This window comes from Prunus mume, linkage group LG5 (assembly GCF_029339155.1).
Source record: "Prunus mume cultivar Tortuosa linkage group LG5, ASM2933915v1, whole genome shotgun sequence".
In the NCBI taxonomy this organism is placed as follows: domain Eukaryota; kingdom Viridiplantae; phylum Streptophyta; class Magnoliopsida; order Rosales; family Rosaceae; genus Prunus; species Prunus mume.
In genome coordinates, this window is record NC_142702.1 from 11667827 (window position 1) to 11690696 (window position 22870).

Here is a 22870-nt window from a genome sequence, read left to right on the forward strand (position 1 = left end):
AACAAAGTCATATGAACAAAATTGACAAAATTACATTTGCTAGGTCGGCTTCTAGGCTTGGCATAACTGAGTCTAGAAGGCAAATTTTAATAAGTATTCTGATGCTAATGCAGTGTTATATACAAGTCGTACGACCAACATTTATAAATCATCAGAACCCTTGTTTTCTCTCTCTAGTAGTTGTGACATAGTTACCTAATAATAATTATATGGCCCAAAAGTCTGTTTCTTCCTAGGTTAGGATTTTTTTTCTTGAATTGATTCTATAACACTTGTCGCATCGTGAGCATGATGGAACTTACAAATACAAGCAATGGAGGGATGAACCCGTCGTCGATTACATCAATCGATGGCACTCGTTAAGCCTATAGTGCAAGAATACGCTTTCAGAGATATCGATAGTTGAGATGTGCATTCAAAGGATGCATTGGGGGTTACTCTACATTCCATAAGGGATTGAACCATGCACGTTTGAGGAGCTAGCCACTCGTGCCCATGATATGGAGTTAAATATCACTAGCTATGGGGAAAAGAATGAACCTATCATGGAGCATAAAAAAGAGAGTTTTTGGGCAAAAGACAAGCAAGCCTATTAAGAAGCCTACCAAGGAAACAATGATAATCAACACTGTCCCTGTCAAAATCTCCACCCGAGATAAGAAGAGAAAAGTCAAAAGAATGGAGTCATCCCAAGAGGTGGACAGACGTCGACGCACCTTGAAGGAGTTGGAAGAAAAAACGTACCATTTCCCTGACTCCAATATCGTAGGTATGCTAGAGGACTTGCTCGAAAAAAAATGTGATTGAATTGCCAGAATGTAAACGACTTGAAGAGATGAATCAAGATAATGACCCTAAGTTTTGCAAGTACCACCGAATTGTCAGCCACCCAGTAGAGGAGTGCTTTGTGCTGAAGGAGTTGATTAGGAATTTGGCGAGTCAAGGAAGGATTGAGTTGGACGTTGATATAGTCGCATACACAAACGTTGCTACAATTGTGTTTAGATCCTTTGATCGTGTGCCGGTGCCAGCATTATCACCAAGATTAGAGTTTCTATCAACGAGGGGCATATACTAAGTGGATGATTTATGTGCAAAAGAAGTGGTGGGTGAACCAAACTATCGAGGTGGTGATGGAATCATTGGTGACTCGTCTTTTAATGATGATGAAGGATGGAAGCTCGTTATCCGGAAGAAGTCTCATATGAAGCACACTCCTCAATGACAAAATGCTCAATTAAAAAAGAAGCGACGAAAGAGAAGCTTGCGCCAACGCCCTAAGAGCAAAACCAAAATAATGCTGAGGAAAGACCCTAACCAAGATGGTGAACCACTAATCTGCAAAGTCATCAATCAATGCATATCCATTTTAATTTCTACTTATGAGTCAATAAAAAAGATAACAAGTAGTAGGGCTCGAAGTATGACATCATCAAAATTCAAAATTATGGCAAGACCACATAGTTGCACGCAATAAGCTAGTCAACAAAACCAAACAAATGATAATCTTTATAAAGAAAAGTAAAAGCCAACACAATCTGAAACGACCTGACCCAAATTCCACTTTGGAATCCGGTCGAAACTCTAAATCGACACCTAGTGCCCGTGGGTCGTAAATGACCAAAATGCCCCAAAGCGATAACACAACTCGGGCCCTATCTCGTGGCTGCGCTGTAATGTAGGCTGCCTACGTACTTTCGAGGATCAAGCCACACGTAGTTCTTTCACCGCCCGACTGTAATTGGTTCAATTATCCGTAAAACATACTCTAGGGTTGACATTTTCGGAGTATCCGGGACTCCGTTTTACGATCCGTCAAATACTATACGATCCTGGAATTATCTAGATCAACATACCTGAAAATTGTTACGATCCAACGGTGCAAAACTAGTGAACCCGGAAATCACACACTAGGCGAGATCCGTTCGGGGTTCAAACGGTATCCGAAATAAGATCCGCGAAATCCTATGCGCTCGTGAGGACTAGGAGATCACTCTAGAACTGACTGTGGTCCCCACCCTGCTCCCCACGCGCCGCCACACGCGCTGGCAGCGCGTGGTGCTTAAAGCGATAACGGCTCGCCGGAAAAACTCAACAACTCGGCTCAAGACTCCTATCCTAGGTAAAACACCCTATTTGGAACCACTTTTGTTCTTGGACCTACCCCAAAAAGTGGCCGGAAGTGGCTGAAACCGTGATCTCAAAGCCGGCCGAACCCTAGGTTCGAAATTAACCCTTTCACGCTAGAAATTCCTCAAATCCTACTCAACCATCAGCTAGAGCATGAAAAATAGCTAGAAATCCATACCTTACTCGACTGGTTTCGTGGCCGGAGGAGGGAGATCGGAAGCTCGAAAATTCTGCTAAAAATCGGCTTTTCTGGGCTAATTCCGCGAATCTGCGGTTTCGACTGGGGTTTGACCGGAAAGGGAAGGGGCTGCCGGTCCGTTTGGGTCCGGTCCCATGGCCCGCCGTGGCTGTGGTGGCGACAGTGGCTCTTGGAAGCCACCGGTGGAGGGAGAAATCGGGGGCTCGGGTCCAGGAGAGAGAGAAGATGAAGGTTTTAAAAAAACTGACCCTCCAAATTACTATTTTGCCCTCCAACTTATTTTGACTATAAATCCTTCAATACAACTCGGATTTGGGCCCACTACGTGTCTACGAATTCATCTCGCTACGCTCTACGCAACGGTATAACTGAAATTCTCAAATTCCCTCTTGGTCAAAAAGTCAACCTTTGACCTAATAAAAATTCTAAGGGCATTTTAGTCTTTTCTTCCAATAAATTAATAATTAAATATTAATTTTAGGTTCGGGTTGTTACAATCATTCCCCCTTATAAAATTTCGTCCTCGAAATTTACTTTCCCTCTAAGTATCTGACACTTGGCTAATGTTGGGCACAAAAGACTAATTTACCCTTCTTAATTGTAATTAACTGAAATGCAAGTGCGACTTCTACCGAAAATTCGGCAGAGTCTCCCCTGTAAACTGAGCATTCCCAAAAATATTCGGCCTGTAAAAACAAGAATATATATATTTATATAACTCATCTGCCAGCATGCATTAAATCATATCCAAATAATCAAGCATCATAATATTTTGGCCTCAGGCCACAACAATTCAAATAAATCAATCTGCTAATAAAATTCAATTCAACTTCTTGATCAACAACGATACTCTGGCAATTCAACATGCTAACTTGTGCACTCTTAATCATGCAAGACTTATCAAATAATAATTCTGCTGAAAAATACCGAATGTATAACTCATCATATTCTGTAATCCTGGCTGGACTCGGAGACATCCGATCAACTGATCCGCAATTCGCTCCCACGGTCTGGATAACTCTAAGACTCGTGGGGCAAAATATGCTAAAAAAAACTTGAGCTGTTTAATACCATATTTAATAATAAAAAGATGAATAACAGCAACTTAAATAAAATAAAATAAGGTAAATTAAAGCAAACTTAATTAAAACAAAATAGACAAGCTCTTGTATTGGACTCATTAAAAAAAAATTGTAAGTAATCATGTGTATATGTATATATTTCCATATAGTACCTGCGATGCTGAAAGAAAATAATGATAATGGGATAAAATCCTTAATTTAGTTTAAAAGCATCCCAAACTAAAATCCTCTCCACCTAGGCATACCCCCATATCTGATCCGTCAATTCCTGATAACCGTCAATTCCTGGCAGGTCTCGGTGACACAAAGTCAACCCGAGCCGCAAATGGCGGATTCGGGGACCGTAGTCGGCTGATCCATATGGCGGTCTCGGAGACACCTCTCAATCCGAGCATAGCGGCACCACACGGTCAGCGTCCCCAACTCGTGGGGCGGAATAATCGATCAGACATCGGCACCACACGGTTCAGCGTCCCGAACTCGTGGGGCAAAATAACTGTCTCAAGGCAACTGGGGGGTATCCTATGGTGGGTTTGAAAACCATAATCTGTTATTTACATAAACTTTCAATAAACTGATACTCAACTGAACTTAAAATATATTCATATATACATAAATATATACATATATTTATATATACCAAAATCTGATGAAAACCGAAAAATTAAACTTCTTCCTTTTCAACTCCTGAATATGTGCATCAACTACTGTATACTCTGACAACACAATAAATTTCCCGAACAAAATATAAATAGGGGATAAAGAACAGATAATTAACTACTCACTTTGCTAACCTCAAATCTCGACATAGGTGTGTATATACAATAACATATATAACAAAAAAATTTATATGAAAACCTCAACAAATTTTTCAAATCCTTCTGGATAACTGTTTTCTCAGTCACACCAATGCAATAAAATAAAATAACAAATGGAATAAAACAACCTGATAATTGTCCAGCAAATCTAAAAAAAAATACGGATGCATAAGTAATGCAGTGTCTACAGGAAGTTAACCTAATGCTCGATACCAATTGAACGACGACCCAAATTCCACTTTGGAATCCGGTGAAACTCAAAACGACACCTAGTGCCTGTGGGTCGTAAATGACCAAAATGCCCGAAGCGATAACACAACTCGGGCCCTATCTCGTGGCTGCGCTGTAATCGTAGGCTGCCTACGCCTTTCGAGGATCAAGCCACACGTAGTTCTTTCACCGCCCCTGACTGTAATTGGTTCAATTATCCGTAAAACATACTCTAGGGTTGACATTTTCGGAGTATCCGGGACTCCGTTTTACGATCCGTCAAATACTATACGATCCTGGAATTATCTAGATCAACATACCTGAAAATTGTTACGATCCAACGGTGCAAAACTAGTGAACCCGGAAATCACACACTAGGCGAGATCCGTTCGGGGTTCAAACGGTATCCGAAATAAGATCCGCGAAATCCTATGCGCTCGTGAGGACTAGGAGATCACTCTAGAACTGACTGTGGTCCCCACCCTGCTCCCCACGCGCCGCCACACGCGCTGGCAGCGCGTGGTGCTTAAAGCGATAACGGCTCGCCGGAAAAACTCAACAACTCGGCTCAAGACTCCTATCCTAGGTAAAACACCCTATTTGGAACCACTTTTGTTCTTGGACCTACCCCAAAAAGTGGCCGGAAGTGGCTGAAACCGTGATCTCAAAGCCGGCCGAACCCTAGGTTCGAAATTAACCCTTTCACGCTAGAAATTCCTCAAATCCTACTCAACCATCAGCTAGAGCATGAAAAATAGCTAGAAATCCATACCTTACTCGACTGGTTTCGTGGCCGGAGGAGGGAGATCGGAAGCTCGAAAATTCTGCTAAAAATCGGCTTTTCTGGCTAATTCCGCGAATCCTCGGTTTCGACGGTGGGGTTTGACCGGAAAGGGAAGGGGAGCTGCCGGTCCGTTTGGGTCCGGTCCCATGGCCCGCCGTGGCTGTGGTGGCGACAGTGGCTCTTGGAAGCCACCGGCTGGAGGGAGAAATCGGGGGCTCGGGTCCGGAGAGAGAGAAGATGAAGGTTTTTAAAAAAACTGACCCTCCAAATTACTATTTTGCCCTCCAACTTATTTTGACTATAAATCCTTCAATACAACTCGGATTTGGGCCCACTACGTGTCTACGAATTCATCTCGCTACGCTCTACGCAACGGTATAACTGAAATTCTCAAATTCCCTCTTGGTCAAAAAGTCAACCTTTGACCTAATAAAAATTCTAAGGGCATTTTAGTCTTTTCTTCCAATAAATTAATAATTAAATATTAATTTTAGGTTCGGGTTGTTACACAATCTTTCCAATCTTTTAATAGCCAATTTGATGCAGCTTAATGTCCAATTAGCCTAATTCAAGGGCCAGTATGGTCATTTCCATTAGTTTTGAAAACTGATAGCCCAAACAAATGAGTAATCATCTACAGGAAAGTATCTTGGCCAACGTCATAATCTTCTCCGCCAAATATTAAAACAAAATATCAAAATGGCAAAAGGAGAAGAAAAAGCAATGCAACCCTCACAATTCAATAAGTGAATGGAGTACTCAAAGCAACTCTTCCAAAGCCAAACTCAAAAGTTTATGAACTTGAACTTCTCACTAACCTCAAAAAATCTGTGTTTAGAGAAGATGAGGCGGGTACAGAGGTGCTTCGCGTCTTAGTCTTTCAACGTTTAGAGGATCTTTCCAATCATCAACAAGGGAAGGTTCACACACATAAAAAAAATAATTAAAATAAAAAATAAAAGGATGACCAAGAGTCAATGAAAGGCGATTTTCAAAAAGCTCAAACGGGTTAACATGGAACAACGACATAGCTCAAGTTCATAGCACCTCCGTCAAGGAGAAAATAGAGCAAGATGTCAACCATCCAGATGTAGAGGAATTTCATTGACACTATTCAACCAGCAGAGACTCATGTCTTTCCTAAGGTCTTTGCTAATGAGCTTACGAGTTGTCAAACTCTAAAGGGAAACGTGTTTTGCCCTATGTTAATGCGAAGTTCGACAAAAAATTTGTCCAACTGTCCGATGCATTGGAAGCGTGAAAAAAGCTAGTTTTTAACAACAACAAAAAGGGCTTGTTGGGTTGAAAACCCGAATAAGTGGCCAAGCAAAAGTTTGAGAAGAAAAAATAGCTCATTGGACTAGAAACCCAAAAGTGCAGTGCAAGGAAAAAATTAGGGTGAAAAAAAGTGCTTATTGGGCTCAAAACCTAAAGAGGGTGTCCCGAGTAAAAGAACTACGGTCGACTTCATCCCTTAAAAGGGGTACGTAGGCAGTCTAATTCCTAAAAAGCTAGATTCAATCACAAGTATCAAAATCACCCTTCATTACCTCAACTCAAAGAGGGTGAACTACATTCGACGTGATCCCTTCACAAGATAAGTTGGCAAGTTAGCCCAAAAAGCTAGGTGCAGTCGTAAATTATCACAAATTCATTTTATCCATTGATGGTATTGGCACGTAGTTAAACTGATTTATACTATGCAAGAACTCCAACATCACATGAGTATAAACTGTAAAACAGGAAAGCAAAATCGTACCACATGTTTATTCTGGAAATTGTTTTTAGTGGACAAACCACTATATAAGAGTAAGGAATACTGAAACAAAATCCTACCTACGGGTTCTTGGTGGATGAACCACATTACAAGAACATTTATTTATATATATATATATATATATATAAAATCATGCTAAAAAAAGAGGAACAATCTCATCAGTTAGGGCTTACTACATAAAGAAACCATGACATTGATCAATTGGTGAATCTCTTGCTCTTGAGCCTTCATTGACAGTCGAGTGCTCCCAATTTGGGGAAGTAGATCTTCTTTAGCATCAATTCTTGATTGTTGAAGCTTTGCTGCTTGTTCATTCAGATGATCCAAAGAAACCTCCAGGATCATCTTTTGCGCTTTGAAGGAAGCTTTCTTAGTTTCGTGCTCTTCCTGCATGAACTCTCTCTTCTGGTTCCCTATTAATAGCTTCCTTAATATCCAAATCATCAAGCTCCTTAACAATTTATGTTTTTCAGTTTTTTTAGTTTTTAGTTTTTTTTTCGGGGTTTCTAAAAATGGGCCTACCAAATGGAGTTTTGTGGCTTTGAACTCAAAATTCAAGTAGGATACCAAACCAACCCTAAAATATCACCAAAAGATGCTTGAACTCAAGTGAACTACCTCAATTGACAAGGTTGACAATTTCTGTTAAAATTCTCATTAGCAACTAGAAAGCCAAATTGAAATTCAATATACCACACAAATTTCAAATAAGTTTATATTCAGTCCACATTGCATCCAAATTTGAATCTGATCTGTAGATTAGATTAAAGTATCGCTTATATTAAAAAAAAAATTCTTTTTTATTTGGCTGGAATTATTTATTAATTTTTTTTTTGGTCAAGACTATTTGGACGGGATTGCATTGCAGTTCATTTGCTAGAAATTTTAACTCATTTTGAGGTATCCTTATTTTCATGCCTTTTTGTACAAGCTCCAAAACACTCGACAGAGACTGTCCACAGTCCACCGGTTGAGAGAAATGGCAGCGATAACTCGGTTGCAGCAACTGCAACTCCTCCACCCTCCTCCTCTCACCCTCAGGCGTTCCCTTCTCTTTCACAAGCCCAAACAACTCACTCGCTCACGCCCTCGCAGTTTCTCCACCTCTCCAATCCTCTGCTCCAACAATTCTCACAACACCCCCGAGGTTCTCTCTCTCTCTCTCTCTCTCTCTCTCTCTCTCGCTCTTCATACTTGAGATATATATGTGAGATGTAATCTGTATGCCAATGTGCTGGATGTGTGTGGTTCAGAGCTCGGCTTCAACGGTGGGAGCAAATGCGTCAATTGTTGGGGATCTACTCGACTACCTCAACGAGTCTTGGACTCATTTTCATGCTACGGGTATTTTAATTAATTTTTGTATATTTGTTAGCTTAGATTTCTGGTTTTTCTGATGAATTTGTTAGTACGCCTCCGTTTGGTTACTGGGAAAATTAGGGGAAGGAAAGGAGAGGAAAAGAACAGTCTAAACTGTGTAGCATCCTTATCTTATGTGTAACTGCTAAAATGTGGACTAGAAAAACCGGTCTTTAAGGTTTATTTTCGAGATTCCAATCTTAGCAATGAACGGATTCTCAGCCTGAATAATGCTCATATTTTAAAGAAAGAGGTGCTGAATGAGCTGTGGTGTGTGGTCGTAATTTTGTTCTAATTAAGGATTGGTCTTTTTTGCAGCGGAAGCGAAAAGACAACTAATTGCTGCTGGTTTTCATTTGCTGAATGAGAATGATGAGTGGGACCTCAAGCCTGGTGGACGCTACTTCTTTACACGAAACATGTCTTGTTTGGTTGCATTTTCTGTTGGAGAGAAGTGAGTGAAACAATCCTACCAGTTGATAAATTCTCTCTAAATGGTTGAAAATGGTTTTAGGTTTTATAATTAGCAATTCAATCTGCATTACTCATAACCTTGTTGAGTATGTGACTGGTGATTACTGCTTCGTATACAACTGAAGTTGCTCTTTCAATTTTTTTCTTTGTCATTGTTACGTTTAGTTTTCTAGTTCTACATGATTAGCACTTAATTAATCAAAACTTATTCTTAGTTTTTCAGGTATACTGTTGGTAATGGTTTCCATGTGATTGCTGCACACACAGACAGTCCATGTCTAAAATTAAAACCAAGATCTGCATCATCCAAGTCTGGATATCTAATGATCAATGTGCAGACATATGGAGGTGGTTTATGGCATACTTGGTTTGATAGAGACCTAAGCGTAGCAGGCAGGGTCATATTGAGAGGCAGCAACGGTTCCTTTGTGCATAAGCTTGTCAAAGTGAAGAGACCTCTGTTACGAATACCAACACTGGCCATTCACCTTGACCGGTTAGCAAACGTCTTCTATAATCCGCAGTTTTTTTCAGTTTATTTTATTTTTAACCATCTTTCGTTTTAAGAATATGTGACCACTGTATGTGAATGGTGAAGGCCTAGAAAGTATAATTTCTAAAATATTATTGTGTGATAGTCAAAAGGCCTAGAAAGTATAATTTCAAAAAAAAAAAAAAAAAGGGCCCAGAAAGTACATTCAAATATTTCTTTAAGAGGTAAAATTATATCCGTTTTCTTTTTTAAAGGAAGCAATAATTAAAATATACAGTGCAATCAAGCCAAAATTTAGCATGAGGCATATAGTAAAACTTGACTTTCTTCAATTCCCGACACTGTTTTCTCCAAGCCAAAGTTTGTGAGTAGTCATGGTGTTGTGATTTATAAGTAGTGGGCGATCCCTCATATTATCTTTTTGTTTTTTGTGTGCTGGTTTAGCACAGTGAACAAGGATGGATTTAAACCAAATGTAGAGACTCAACTAATTCCATTACTGGCATCGAAACTAGAAGAAGCGTCTGTGGAGACAAAAGAGAAAAGTACCACAACATCTTCAAAAGCGGCTCATCATCCATTGCTCATGCAGGTATCTGTTTGGTTTTCCTAAATTAGTTGGTAAAAACTTAAAGGTATCTTTCAAAAGTATAGGCTGGGATATCAGATCTTTGTGTGTTTCCGGTGTGGTGTGAATTGCGAGCTTGCACTTTCCATGATCTTTTGTAATGTGACTATGTTTTGGAAATAAAGAAGGTTTATTCATGTCACTCTAAAATACTAGAAGCATATTGTTTCACAAAATTCAAGAAATGTCTTTTCAACATTATAATAAATAAATAAAAGCGAAAGGTAGTGCATTGTTTATAAGAGTTGTTCATTATCAGTGCTTTTTCAACAGGAAAGTGCAGGAAAATTACTATATTCATAATAATGTCACTGGTGTTAGAAATGAGAATGCCTCTTCTATGTATCCTTTTTATGCAACTTTAAGAGGCCCAAAAATTTCTTGTCATTTTAAGTTAAAGCATTCAATCCATATCATTCTCTAAACTCTACAGAAATGGTAATACCTTGAGACTATATAAGAATGGTAGTTATCTATAAAGAAACGTATGTGATGTGATTTTATTACGTTGGATATATTATGCGGGCATTCCCATATCAAATGGCTAGAATGGTCCAGTTTTTATGTTTGACTTATATCACAGATATATAGTGTTGGACTTGTGCACTAGTGAACTCTTATATCTAGCGCTAACTTTAACTTAAAACTTCAACTTCTTCATTTGGTGCACTAATTTGAGTTTTGTGAAGTAGTTTAGGTGTCAAATACATTTTCATTGAACTAATACACACAACTATGATTTTCAGGCTCTCTCAGATGAGCTTAATTCTAACATTGACGACATAGTGAGTATTGAGCTGAATGTTTGTGATACACAACCTAGCTGCCTCGGAGGTGGAAACGATGAATTTATTTTTTCAGGAAGGTTAGATAATCTTGCCTCAAGTTATTGCGCGTTAAGGGCTCTCATTGATTCATGTAAATCACCTGGTGATTTATCAAGTGAACAGGCTATACGGATGGTTGCTTTATTTGACAATGAAGAGGTATTTCATTCTTCACAGGTTCTCACAGCATGAAGTTTCATTTATCCTGATCTTAGTGATTTTCTTGTCATGCGAGATTCAGATTCATGTCTCTAAGGATAGTTTCTGTGCCTCACAAATTCTCTATCTTATGAGAATCTAGTTAATCACTTAATCACTTGTGATGAACTCTAAAATTACTTGAAGGATTATACACATAGGGCCAATTACACTTTACCCCATCCAAGTCTGCACCCTTTGTCAATTCATACCTCATCTTTAACACATTGCAATCTTAGACCTGAAATTATGATTTCGTTGCAATGTTAGACCTCCATTACAAATCTGCCAAATTGGCCGTTAACTGATGATGTGACAAGTACGGACCCCACATTTTCAGAGTGTCAGTCATGAACACAAGTGCTACACTATCTGGAAAGCCGATATTTACTTTTCTCTGTGTGTAGAGGTCCATGTTTTAAGTTCTTTTTCACTTTATGTTATTATTTTTTGAATACATGAGTTTGCTATGGAATTGCTAGTTTTTAACCAACATGTTATTAATAAAACCAGTTATCACTGTCTGTCAGATGTCTTTCAATTTGTTAGTTCTTATTTCCACAAGGCACATCCTCTTGCTACTCATTTTGCAATTATAAATGATAGTAGTGTTACATGTGCATTATCTCTTGCCTTTTTTACCAGTTCACAGATGTTATCTCTAACCTTATTGTTTAGGTTGGTTCAGGCTCAATTCAGGGGGCTGGTGCTCCAACTATGTTTCAGGCTATGAGACGTATAATTAGTTGCTTAGCTGACACATATGTTGGTGAAGGTGCTTTTGAGCGTGCAATTCGCAAATCATTTCTTGGTATGATCTGCACCTTAATTTTTTTTTCCTGCAGGACTTTTTATAATTCTCTTTTCATCATTATATTAGATTTTTTTTGTTTAGCTTTATGTATGTTAAATTGTTGAAAAAGGTGTACGCACTACAATTCTATCCCCATGTACTTTTGTTGGTATTAACAAATGTCATCAACTTTTCCAGTCACATGCCTGAAAATAAATGTACCCCAAGTTAGGGTACATAATTTCATTCTAGGAAGTTTTTGACCTATTATTTAGAATTATACCATGATATACTACAGTTTGGTCCATTTCAATGGAAGAATTTAAAATTAGGGTTTGGGTTTGATTGTAAATTGGTTAATTGGCATTTAGCAGTATGAATTTCCTATCTTCATAAACCACATAGTGCTTGGGTTTTTTTATAAATACATGTCTAGAATTGGGTTTATTTATAAATTTGTAAATTAATTTTTCCAACGTCCTGTTCAACAATTTACACTAAAAATTCAAATCCAAATCTCTCGTTTTAAATCCTTCCATTCAAATGGAAACCCGAGACAGTGAAGCTGGGAATAATTAAGACAATACATACATATTGTACATTCTTTTATTTTCTACTTTAATTGAGTTATCCCTGGAAACTGAATTTGTACTCAAACAGATTCTAACAGAGGTACCACACTAATGCACATAGGGAAAGGACGAGGACCACATTAATTAAAGTTGGGTTACCACTTTGATGAAAGCCCAAAAGTTCAAGGGCCATTGCTGATGAAACCCCATAAATATATGAGCAGGCAAAGACATTAGTGTTGATCCTGACACCAGTACAATCTAACAAACTGCAGAGAAGTTTTGATAGACTGTTATATAGCTCATTTTATTCTTTTGTGATGGGCATATAACTTATTTCGTTCAATTTCTACTTTCTGAGTGTGTATTTTGGATGCTTTCTCTTAATAGTGTCAGCAGACATGGCTCATGGTGTACACCCAAATTTCATGGACAAGCATGAAGAACACCATCGACCAGAAATGCAAAAGGGACTCGTTATCAAGCATAATGCAAACCAGCGCTATGCTACTAGTGGAGTTACATCTTTTCTTTTCAAAGAAATTGGCAAAATCCACAACCTTCCAACTCAGGTATTCACTGTTGGCCAACCCAGTTTGGTTACCCCTTTAACAATCTTGCATTAAATAAGTCAGGTATTCACTGTTAGTGAGTAATTTCTTTCTTTCGTTTATTTACTGGGCCCCCCAAAAAAAAAGATTACTTTCTAAAAGTATATTCAAATGTTGCTGACCTATTACAGCAAAAATTGAAATCCATATCGCAAAGAAACTCTGAAGGTCACTAGTGACTTTCTTTTCTATATTAAAAACCCCCCTCCTTCTCCTCCTCCCTTTAATTTAGCGTCTCCTTTGTGGATGAGATACTATAGAACGACCTCGATGATGAGGTATGTCACTCTAAGGATAAATCAGTCCTGTTTTGGAAGTCATTTTAAAGCATTTCGGGATGAGGTCAACAAGTGGCAGCAAATGACTATATTTTAGCTCATCACTTTTTTACCTAAATAAAGAATATTGAGTGTCTATATGTTTGGTTGATTCTTTTTCTACAGTCTCTACCTCAGATAACTGTAATTTAGCTCATCACTTTTTACCTATTTGATTATTTCTGATTAGGAATTTGTGGTGAGAAATGATATGGGATGCGGATCTACCATAGGTCCCATACTAGCTTCAGGGGCTGGTATTCGTACTGTTGATTGTGGCATCCCTCAACTTTCTATGCACAGGTATCACAATAGATTGATGTGTCACATTAAAATAGATCTCAAATATTTTTAAACCAACTGCCATTTTGTGTTTCATTTTTATTTTTGGTATAAATATTTTCATTTTGTAATTTTTGTGGTCTCACTCTGGACTGGACTTCATTTATTTCTATGATACTGTCATGTTATCTGCCACATCATGTGGTGGTTGGCGACTCTAGTATTATTGATCATAATAATTGGCTTTAAGAAATAATTGGATTATATTTCTTAATGGGCGGATACCACTGGGTGGGGAGTAACAACTATCTATGTGTAGGAAAGCTTTTGGTGACTAGTATTATTGATCACGATATTTTGTGATGAGTAGACACCACCATTGGGTGGGAGTTAGCACATTCAGTCTTGCATCTGGGGTTGGGTTAAATTATTAACAAGCTAACTATAGTGAGCCTTTCCTCCAAACAAAATGAAATTGAGCCACTAAACTAGTAAAGTGAATAAATATTATTGATTAACTATCGTCATAAGAATGATAAAATCTTTAAGCATTTTGATATTTCCCACCAAGATAGGTTTAAAGTATATGAGCGCTCCTTTATACGTAACTGATATTTTTCAATAAAAGATAAGTTAATATTATATGTCTGAATTTTAAAATTTCAGATAATCCTTATGGATGTATACATAGAGGAGTAATAATTATTTCTTTCTAGAGAATGCGACATTTTAGTGTTAGTAGCTGGACGCACACAAACTCCTAGTCCTGCGTTAGAAGGATATGCAGCCAACTGAATACACCTTGCAGAGTCTTTCATCTCTAAATATCCTAGGAGAAAAGCTGTCAAGGCCATGCAATTTTTGGGTTAATTTCTCTACTTATTCTGGATCTTATTTTTTATTTTTTATTTTTTCCAATTTCTGCTTTTCATGCTCTTGAATTTCTAGTGGCAGGTAAACTTGTTCACTGCATTAAGTATTTGGTTCTATTTTTTGTGGCTGTTATTCTGATGAGCTGAAAATTTGTTTTACGATGAGACGATGTCGGGAAGAAGACAGGATATTGTTTGAGTAAAAAGAGAGGAAAATGATAAAGAAAGCATTTCCATGTTGTGATATTGTGATTCTATTGATTTCATTTTAAGAAGAGTCAATTGATCTTGTGAGAGAATCAATTGGCTTAATTCTTCCTGTCAGAACTGCTTTTTGGAAAAAGAAAAAGAAAAGAAACATGAAAAATAATAAATAAAAAGGATTGCCATTCATTTTTTGTTACTCTCTGATACAATGCTGTTCTCTCCAACCTGGTATGTTGAAATGATTCATCACTGTTGCCTTTCTTTACTTCCATCGTTAACTGCAGTGTTAGAGAGATATGTGGGAAGGAAGATATAGACATTGCTTACAAGCACTTCAAGGCATTCTACCAAGATTTCTCAAGCATAGACAAGAAGCTGGATGTAGATTCGTAAGTTGCCTTTGTAGCCTTGTCTGAATTTATTATTCATTATGCGTGTGTATGTATGTGTGTGTGTGTGTGTGTGTGTGTGAGAGAGAGAGAGAGAGAGAGAGAGAGAGAGATTGAGATTTTAAATAATTCCTTACATTCAAGAATCTTATTATTCATCACATAGTTTTTCCCTGCAAAAGGAAAATTTGTTCAAGGCTGGATTTTGGCAAGAACAATGAACCTTTTTTTTTATTTTTTCCGGTTGAAAGGTAACAAGAACTTCGTTGAAGCAAAAGTCTAGCAAGACAGTTGGGGCACATGGAGGTTGCGTCTGTTCAATTACGGTTTACTGGAATTGATGGAATCTGAGGAGGAAGCAGAACTAACATCAATGTCAGGACTACCTCTTAGCTTTGTGTCGGCCTTGGAGAGTTTTTGCTTCAGCTCAGATAACAAAGCCTGATTCTCCTGGTTGAGCACTTGAGCTTTCTTCCTTAGCATTTCATTTTGTCGGATTATATAACAGTTTTGCAAATGTATCTGCGAGTTCAGCTTCTCCATACCAAACTGTTGGATTAAATGAAATAATGTTGTTGGAGAAACAGAGTGAGGAACTTAATTTCAATTGGATATAAATACAACATCTTCCCATATAGGGAACAAAACAAGCACCCGGGAAACTATACCGACTTGAAAACAAGAAACACCCATCCGCAAAGCCCCTTTGTCTGCCTTTCTCATGTTTTGGAACTTGAAAGACTACCTTTGATAAAGTTGTTGGTGTTTTTCACGTAGAAGAGGTGAGCATTGCACGTGAGGGTGACTTGTTAATAGGAAGTTCCTTGAGGGACAAGGAGGAGAAAAATGTGAGATTTGCGAACAATAGATGACATGGTCTAAGACAACAAAACAAAGACACATGACAATGATGCAGCCTCAATACCATGCTTATGCACGTGTTGCGGAGTGACTACCTAAGGAAAGAATTATGGTACGGACCATTTGGCAAGCTCAATTATATGGCTTCCTAGTCAAATCAGCTCCCTAGTCAAATGTTTAGTGGCCTAAAAACTACCTGAATTGGATTATTTAATAATATTTTTGTTAATCCGACCCCTTAACCATTTGTATTATCAAACACATGGCTTCTTATATGTGTGTGTATACATATATAATTAAAAACACGAAAAAGAGTCTGCACACTTATCAAACAGTTATTTGACTGTAAAGAGGAGTAAACTATTTTCCTTCAGGAAATTTAACATACTTATGAGAATGTTAGGCTCTAGCCTCATCGACATCACAGTAAACCGAGTCTTGAGCTTATTCATATATATACATATACCCCCACAAGTTGAGATTTACGAAAATTCGAGTAACCGGTTATGTTTAAACTACAAATTAATGCACTACAAGCTTTGGAAAAAAGTATTGTAAAAGCACTATTTGTGACTCTTTAGGGGGCAGTGAGCTTTCGACCAAAAAAGAGAGCAGTGAATTTGCATACGGGAAATAAAGCAACCTTCTTTCACTTTTGATAAACATCTTACAAGCCCCTGTAGCTACACCCCAATAGTGAATTCGGACCTACTTTCTCGGGCGCATCTAGTGTCCAAACCCGAAATACTTGTCCGGAAAAGAACACCACACCAAAATGAAAAAAATTTGGCAGTAAACCAAAAACTGTTTAGATTCAAGCGATATCATTGGATGCAGCCTGAAAAATAACATGTCTAGATTGCAGAGTTTAACGACCCATAGACCCGGTGAGGGTTTTAGAATTGCTACAACAGATAATTATCGCATTCAAATAAAATAAAGGTGGTCATAAAAATAAATAAATGCAGACCAAAGTGTTATATGATACATGATGCAGAATGACCTTTTTTTTTCTTTTTCTTTTTCTGCAGATTGTTCTAGTAAAGCTTCAGAAGTAAACTATCAGATCTTTTGTCAGAACAACCTGGATGCAGACCAAAGCTCCCAAAAGCATACAAATAGCTTTATCTTCCTATTCGCACTCCCTCTGGCTCTTTGTTGTGCTGCTTACTCTCTAAACAAACTACCAAAGCCTGCAAAACAAAATCCAAAGCGATTTGTTCATGCTTCTATTTAATGAATATATATACAAAAAAGTCTATCCGAGGAGAAGTCAGAAACTGGCATATCAACTGCGAGATCAGATCATCCTATCCACTGTCACCTACTGTGCATCTCATTGTCGATGCAAGTAATCAAGTTTTTTCATAAGATGATGCAAGTGTTCAAGTTGGATCTTCAATAAAACACCATTCTGGGTGGTGGATGAGCATGTGTGAATGTGTGTGTGTGTTCGTATTTGTGTGTCCATATATAAATGCACTCATGCATGTCCTGAGAGCATACCTTCATCCAAGCAGAGCACATACTTTCCCAGCTCTGTTAAAATTCTTCTAGATCATCATCTTCGTCATCATATGGGGTAAACAAAGCTCTCAAAAGAGCTGATTTCGATATATTTCCAAACACGTAGAGCTTCCTCATCATTCATCATGGATGGGAGAAGCTTCCATTGCAACCAAGGAAGGGGGGAATGGATGATGCAGGTGTCCATAGAATTGATCCATCCACTCAAGCCCACCTTGGTTCTCTATGCCTGCACTCCTGCCAACTGAAATATGTGCGGCTCTCACAGCCCATCACACTTTATGCTCGACTCTGAGCAGGCAGGGTGCAGGCACGGCCCCAGCCCCTCACCGGGGCCGGGCTAACCCAAAACTTGCATCAGGTTGCTGTTGATGAGACTGTAGAAAAACAAGCATCATATTACAAGCAGTCAAAATATGTGGAACCTGCTACTTAAGAAGCATTTTACGAATAAGTAAAAACTCTGCACAATTTTTTATTCATCAACAGGGTTTTTTATATTAGAATCACTGCACTGAAATTGCAATTTAATATGCATATCTGTTGTTCTACTTTAGATGACTATTTTCCAAGATTACCAGGAGGAGAAAAAAAAAATTTAAAATTAAAAGAACACGTCATCAGTTTTATGCCAAAGGTTATTCAAGGGAAGCAATTAAAAAAACATCTTTTTCTTTTTGTACACTAGAATTTTAGAGGAAAAAAAAAAACCTTGATGATAAGGCTGAGGCTACTTCAATGGCTGATAATAAGCAAGGTGGTATTAAAACAATCATAATATGGACTGAAATTCGAGGTAAAGACCACAAAAGGAATCCATTAGCACTATACATTAAAGTTCAAAACATTTATAAGAAAAAAAGGATATGGTCCCCCTTCCTCGAGAAATAGTGATCAGAAGTCTCACACATTCCGTGTTTAAAAAAAAGGAGATAACATCTTCAACAACAAATTAACAAGATTACTAAAACACTACAGAAGATAGCTGTTAAATCGCCACACCTGTGAAAAAGGTTGGTGAATGTGTTCATGAGGATGGAGAAAGGGCATTCCAGGGCGCTGACAAGGATACTGGGATGAATGCAGATATATGCCAGATGTAGATCGCGCACCAACATGATTCGCATTAAATGGTGTGATTATAGTCTCTGGATGACCATAACCAATTCCTGCAGGGACTGATGGTGCAACCCAAGGCCCAGGTAGGTGTTGTGGAAGAGGCCGAGGCTGATGTTCAGTGGAAATCTGAGGCCTATGAGCAGCACCAAGTTGAGGAAATTCGGTGTTGTAGTTCAATGCAGGTGTATACATAGGCTGGATGGTATACGGTCCACCAGTGAATCCAAACCCAGGATCGAATCTTTGCATGTACCTGAAAAAATATTTTATTACCGGATTCATTCTCATCCTGATCCACCATAGACCATAAAGCTTTAGCTAACTATAAAATAACAAAATTAAGTACACTTGGAGCTATACAACAATGCATGCTCCAGAACAATTTTCTGGTCTGGGCTACATGGAAAACTTGATAGACAACAACATTCTACCCTTAAGTTCTTACTTTGTTGGCTTCTATCAATTATAGCATTCATTATCATTATGGGTAGAGATGGATAAAAAAAGTACAGAGGGGAAAATATCAGAAAGCATATTTAGGAGTTTGAAACATGTAGTGGCAGATTGTCCACAAACACCAGAAGTCACCCTATGGATGAAAGGACAGACTTCAATACCGACAACAATAACAATGTTCATAAGGAACCAATTTTTCCATGAATGGATAAGATAATCTCATTATATTTTTTTTAAAAACAAGAAAATCATGTCAAAAGAAAAGAAAGGCGGTAGCTTAAGTAAACAGTAAAACTTAACTGGACCACCTGACCACAATAAAAATTATGAAACAAGAGTTTGCCTCCAAAGACAAAAGAATTATGGTCACCATATGGATGAAAGGACAGGCTTCAATACTGACAACAATTACAATGTGGGTTAAAAATTATTTTTTGCATAGATAAGACTATCATACTATCTTATTTTCTTTTGTTTACCACAAAGACAGAGAAAACCATGTCAAACAAAGAGAAAGGCATTAGCAATTATGAGAAGAGATCTTGACTCCAAACAATTTTCTTAGATTAAACAGACATCTCCTTCCCAAGGAAAAAAAATAACAATGTTCCTGCCATGACCCCTTCCAAAGAAACAACTGGGAAAGGTGAAAAAAAAGCCGATACAGACAATGTATACCATACCTGTCATAGCTCCGGTCATAATCAGGGTCCTTCCGATCAATCTCACGATCCCTAAATATAGCTACCCTATTATTTGGTTTGTACCGCCCAACTGGCTCCTTCTCTGGCCTACTTCTAGCTGTTCTACTGCTACTTGTTGATGACTCAATTAAACCCCTACCAGAATGTAAATCAGAAACACTTGACTTATCTTCCACCTTTGGCATCACCAAAGGCACATGTTGTGGAGTATCCTGCATTCTTGGTTCACTTTCTGATTTCCCACTTGAACTGCCACTCATATTAATACTCGAATTAAATATTCGTGCACGAGCCCTGTTATACTCTTCTTTCCGTTCTTCAACAGTTTTGGAACTGTTTGATTTTGCCGAATTTGAATTTGCATTGTTGGCAGTCTGTGACCGTTTCTGTGGCCTCTGTTTTATTGCAACCTTAGTAACACCACCGTCTTCTGATGGTAAACTAACAGGTATGTCTGCAAGGCGAATCTGAGGGAGTCGACACTCAGAAGTTTTACGGACAATAATTCTGGAACCAGAGCCATCAGGTAAATTATTATCTAATAAAACCATTGACTGAAGTGAATAATGTTGAGCCACACGGTGTGCAGCCAATCGTAAATAAGAAGTGGGCAACTGCTGAAACTCTAGCTGCTGCTGAATAGGATCACGGATAAACTTCTCAACATCTTGCTCCATCCGTAAAACTGCACAAGAAGATATCTATGAAGTTCATTATTATGAAGAGATAAATCCAAACAAGACAGCACATCCTAACTGCATGAACCAAACATATTATGACAACAACTATGATAAAATAGCAATGAATGAGGAGGATGATGAGGATGATGAGAAGTATAAAGAGAAAAGAAGGGGGCAATTATTATCACAACGTCTACTAAGTCAATCTTTTTCATTCCTTGTAAAATAGTGTATCACATTCAGGCTTTACTCTGCATCTTGTGCTTAATCATGATTTAAAAATATCAAGGAACATTTTCCATCCATAGTTTAGTACAACTAGTAGAAAGTGTAGTTGTACTGTTAGACAAACATAAAACAGGAGAATCTCGAGAGCCAGGCGGGAGGGGTGAAGATCTTTAGATGAGCACATACTAATATTTTACATTGAGAAATCCATGAAACAGTGATGTCGTACATATGGGCTTCTAAGATAAATGTTTCTAAAGATACAAGAAATAAGGTTTACATCTAGTTCATCGACCACACTGTTAGAAGTTCCAACCTCACATTTTTTTACAGGTGAGTGCAAGATTTTATTTCTATCACAACAACAAACCATCCTTCAACCCTGAACATACACCCATTTCTCCCTTTATTCCACATAAATTCATGTCAAATGCCGCAATGCAATTTGATAATGTATAAAGGTAATCACACTCTTTCACTGTCAACAGGGACGGACCCAACCACAGGCTGACCTGGGCTGTAGCCCAGGTGGCTTTTATTATTATTCAGCCGAAAGTCACATGTAGCCCACCGTACAGCCTACCCCACTTCACGCATCAGCCCTTTAACATGTACAATTTTCTTGGTAGATCATATTTTATTGGTGGAATGTTACCAAAAAAATTATTTTATTGGTGGAATCTTAAAATTTTCTTTCTTGAATTTGTTGTTACTGAAATTTGGGGATTTTTTTAAGGTTCATGAAGTATAAATTAGGGATTTTCAATTAGGTGTTATGAATTATCAATTAGGGATTTGCAATTAGGTTTTGTATGTAAGGTAAATTCCGTCCCTGACCATCAAAGCTACTACACCCTACAGAATCTAAAAATAGAAAACTGAAGGAACTCCTGAGTCTGTTTTGATGAGCATATACATTAAAACATCCAAAAATAATAAAGGAGAGTCATTTAGTCACGAACTGGAAGAGATGTTATATCATGTGATCTTCATCTTTCTTGCTTTGCGGAGGTAATAAAGCCCTCTAACGAAATCGGCTCAAAATTTGAATGGAAGTGTTCATCCAGTAGCTTATTACTTTTGCATATGTCTTGATTTCTGTTATTCATTCATGAATAATGCATCTCATAAAAGGGCACACCTTCCAATAGAGAACATTTGAAGGTCAACGAAAATGACATACTAAACCAGTTGCATACAACCCATCCAAAGACAAACATACTAAACCAAATTAACCGAATTTTGATTCAATTTCCGCTGCAATTTTGAAGAAGCTTAAGAATAATCTGACGGTCAAAACATGAAAGTGACTTTTTTGGTCGGTGTAGGCAATTATAGGAACAAAAACACATATATCAAACTACCTAATACTTATGTGAAGCTTACTTGACAGGCGCTCCCTAGGGTTTTGCAAGGCCTCGCGAAGGAATTGGTCGACTTGATTGAGGGCATCCTCGGAAAACTTATCAGAAGCATCAGAAGCCGAGGAAACCAAAGGCGAGACATCGTTGAGGTCTTGGGGCTTGGAGTCTTTGTTGGAGGAAAGCATAAGGCGGTTCATGGCCTCGTCCAAACCGGCGACCTCCCATGACTCTGGGGCTCCGAGATCCTCCACCACAGAGCCCTCCATAGCCAAACGATCCCTCCTCCCTCTTTCTCTCTCTGTCCCAATATACGTACGAATACGCAATCGAAAGCAAAGGGCAAAAGTCGAGGCTAGGGTTTGAGGATAGTTGGCGAACAATTCATCAAAGGACGTATGTGTCCTCTGAGACTGAAACCCCAACGAGATTTTGGGGTTTGGATTTCATGTGAATTTGGGGGTTATTCTAGGGTTTCAGGATGAGAACGAAGAGAGAGAAAAAGAGTCAGACAGAAAGAGAATGAATGGGATTTAAAGACGAAGAGAGATAGGGTTTGAGTTTGACGATGGATGGCGTGTTTTTGCGGGTGGGTGGGATTTTCTTTCTCACGTACCACGTGGCCTTTTCCGTTTTCTATTCTTTTTTTTGTTTTGTTTTTTTTTTTTTCCTACAAATTATATGAATTCGTATAGCTAGCCACTTTTGGAGTGACTACTCCAACTAGGGGGGCACTTTTGGAGGTTTTATTTATTTATTTAAAATTAAAATTATTATTATTATTATATTTTTTTTTATTATGCGGACTTTTGGAGTAAGTATAATATAACGTTTTGATTCTTTTTTAGTTTGTATAATAATGTTTTGGTTTGGTTTGATTTGGTTCAATTTTAATCATAATTATAAATAAAA

General features: G+C 38.1%; 2 protein-coding genes and 2 pseudogenes across 4 annotated transcripts; 2 read left to right on the top strand and 2 right to left on the bottom strand.

Annotated features, from left to right (window-relative positions):
* Positions 1-422: 422 nt before the first annotated feature.
* LOC148916925 (uncharacterized) lies at positions 423-1078 on the top strand (annotated as a pseudogene).
* A 6802-nt stretch (positions 1079-7880) lies between these two features.
* Positions 7881-15672, top strand: LOC103331182 (Zn-dependent exopeptidases superfamily protein). Of its 3 annotated transcripts, XM_008233790.3 has the most exons (11): positions 7881-8147; positions 8254-8344; positions 8678-8813; positions 9057-9329; positions 9771-9918; positions 10701-10940; positions 11658-11790; positions 12735-12916; positions 13463-13575; positions 14918-15022; positions 15274-15672. In XM_008233790.3, exons 1-11 carry the CDS (start codon positions 7980-7982, stop codon positions 15275-15277), a joined length of 1593 nt encoding a protein of 530 aa, XP_008232012.1. In that variant the 5' UTR covers positions 7881-7979; the 3' UTR covers positions 15278-15672. The 3 variants fall into 3 exon arrangements, with proteins under 3 accessions (XP_008232012.1, XP_088909807.1, XP_088909806.1); XM_089053681.1 differs by lacking the exon at positions 10701-10940; XM_089053680.1 differs by lacking the exon at positions 15274-15672 and having other exon boundaries at positions 14918-15026.
* LOC148916926 (protein LITTLE ZIPPER 4 pseudogene) lies at positions 15136-15565 on the bottom strand (annotated as a pseudogene).
* A 1050-nt stretch (positions 15673-16722) lies between the features above and the next one.
* LOC103331183 (uncharacterized) lies at positions 16723-22528 on the bottom strand. The gene is made up of 5 exons (XM_008233791.3): positions 21984-22528; positions 19669-20374; positions 18413-18782; positions 17390-17787; positions 16723-17076 (listed from the first exon to the last, which is right to left on the bottom strand). Exons 1-4 carry the CDS (start codon positions 22225-22227, stop codon positions 17737-17739), a joined length of 1371 nt encoding a protein of 456 aa, XP_008232013.2. The 5' UTR covers positions 22228-22528; the 3' UTR covers positions 16723-17076; positions 17390-17736.
* Between the last annotated feature and the right edge of the window lie 342 nt (positions 22529-22870).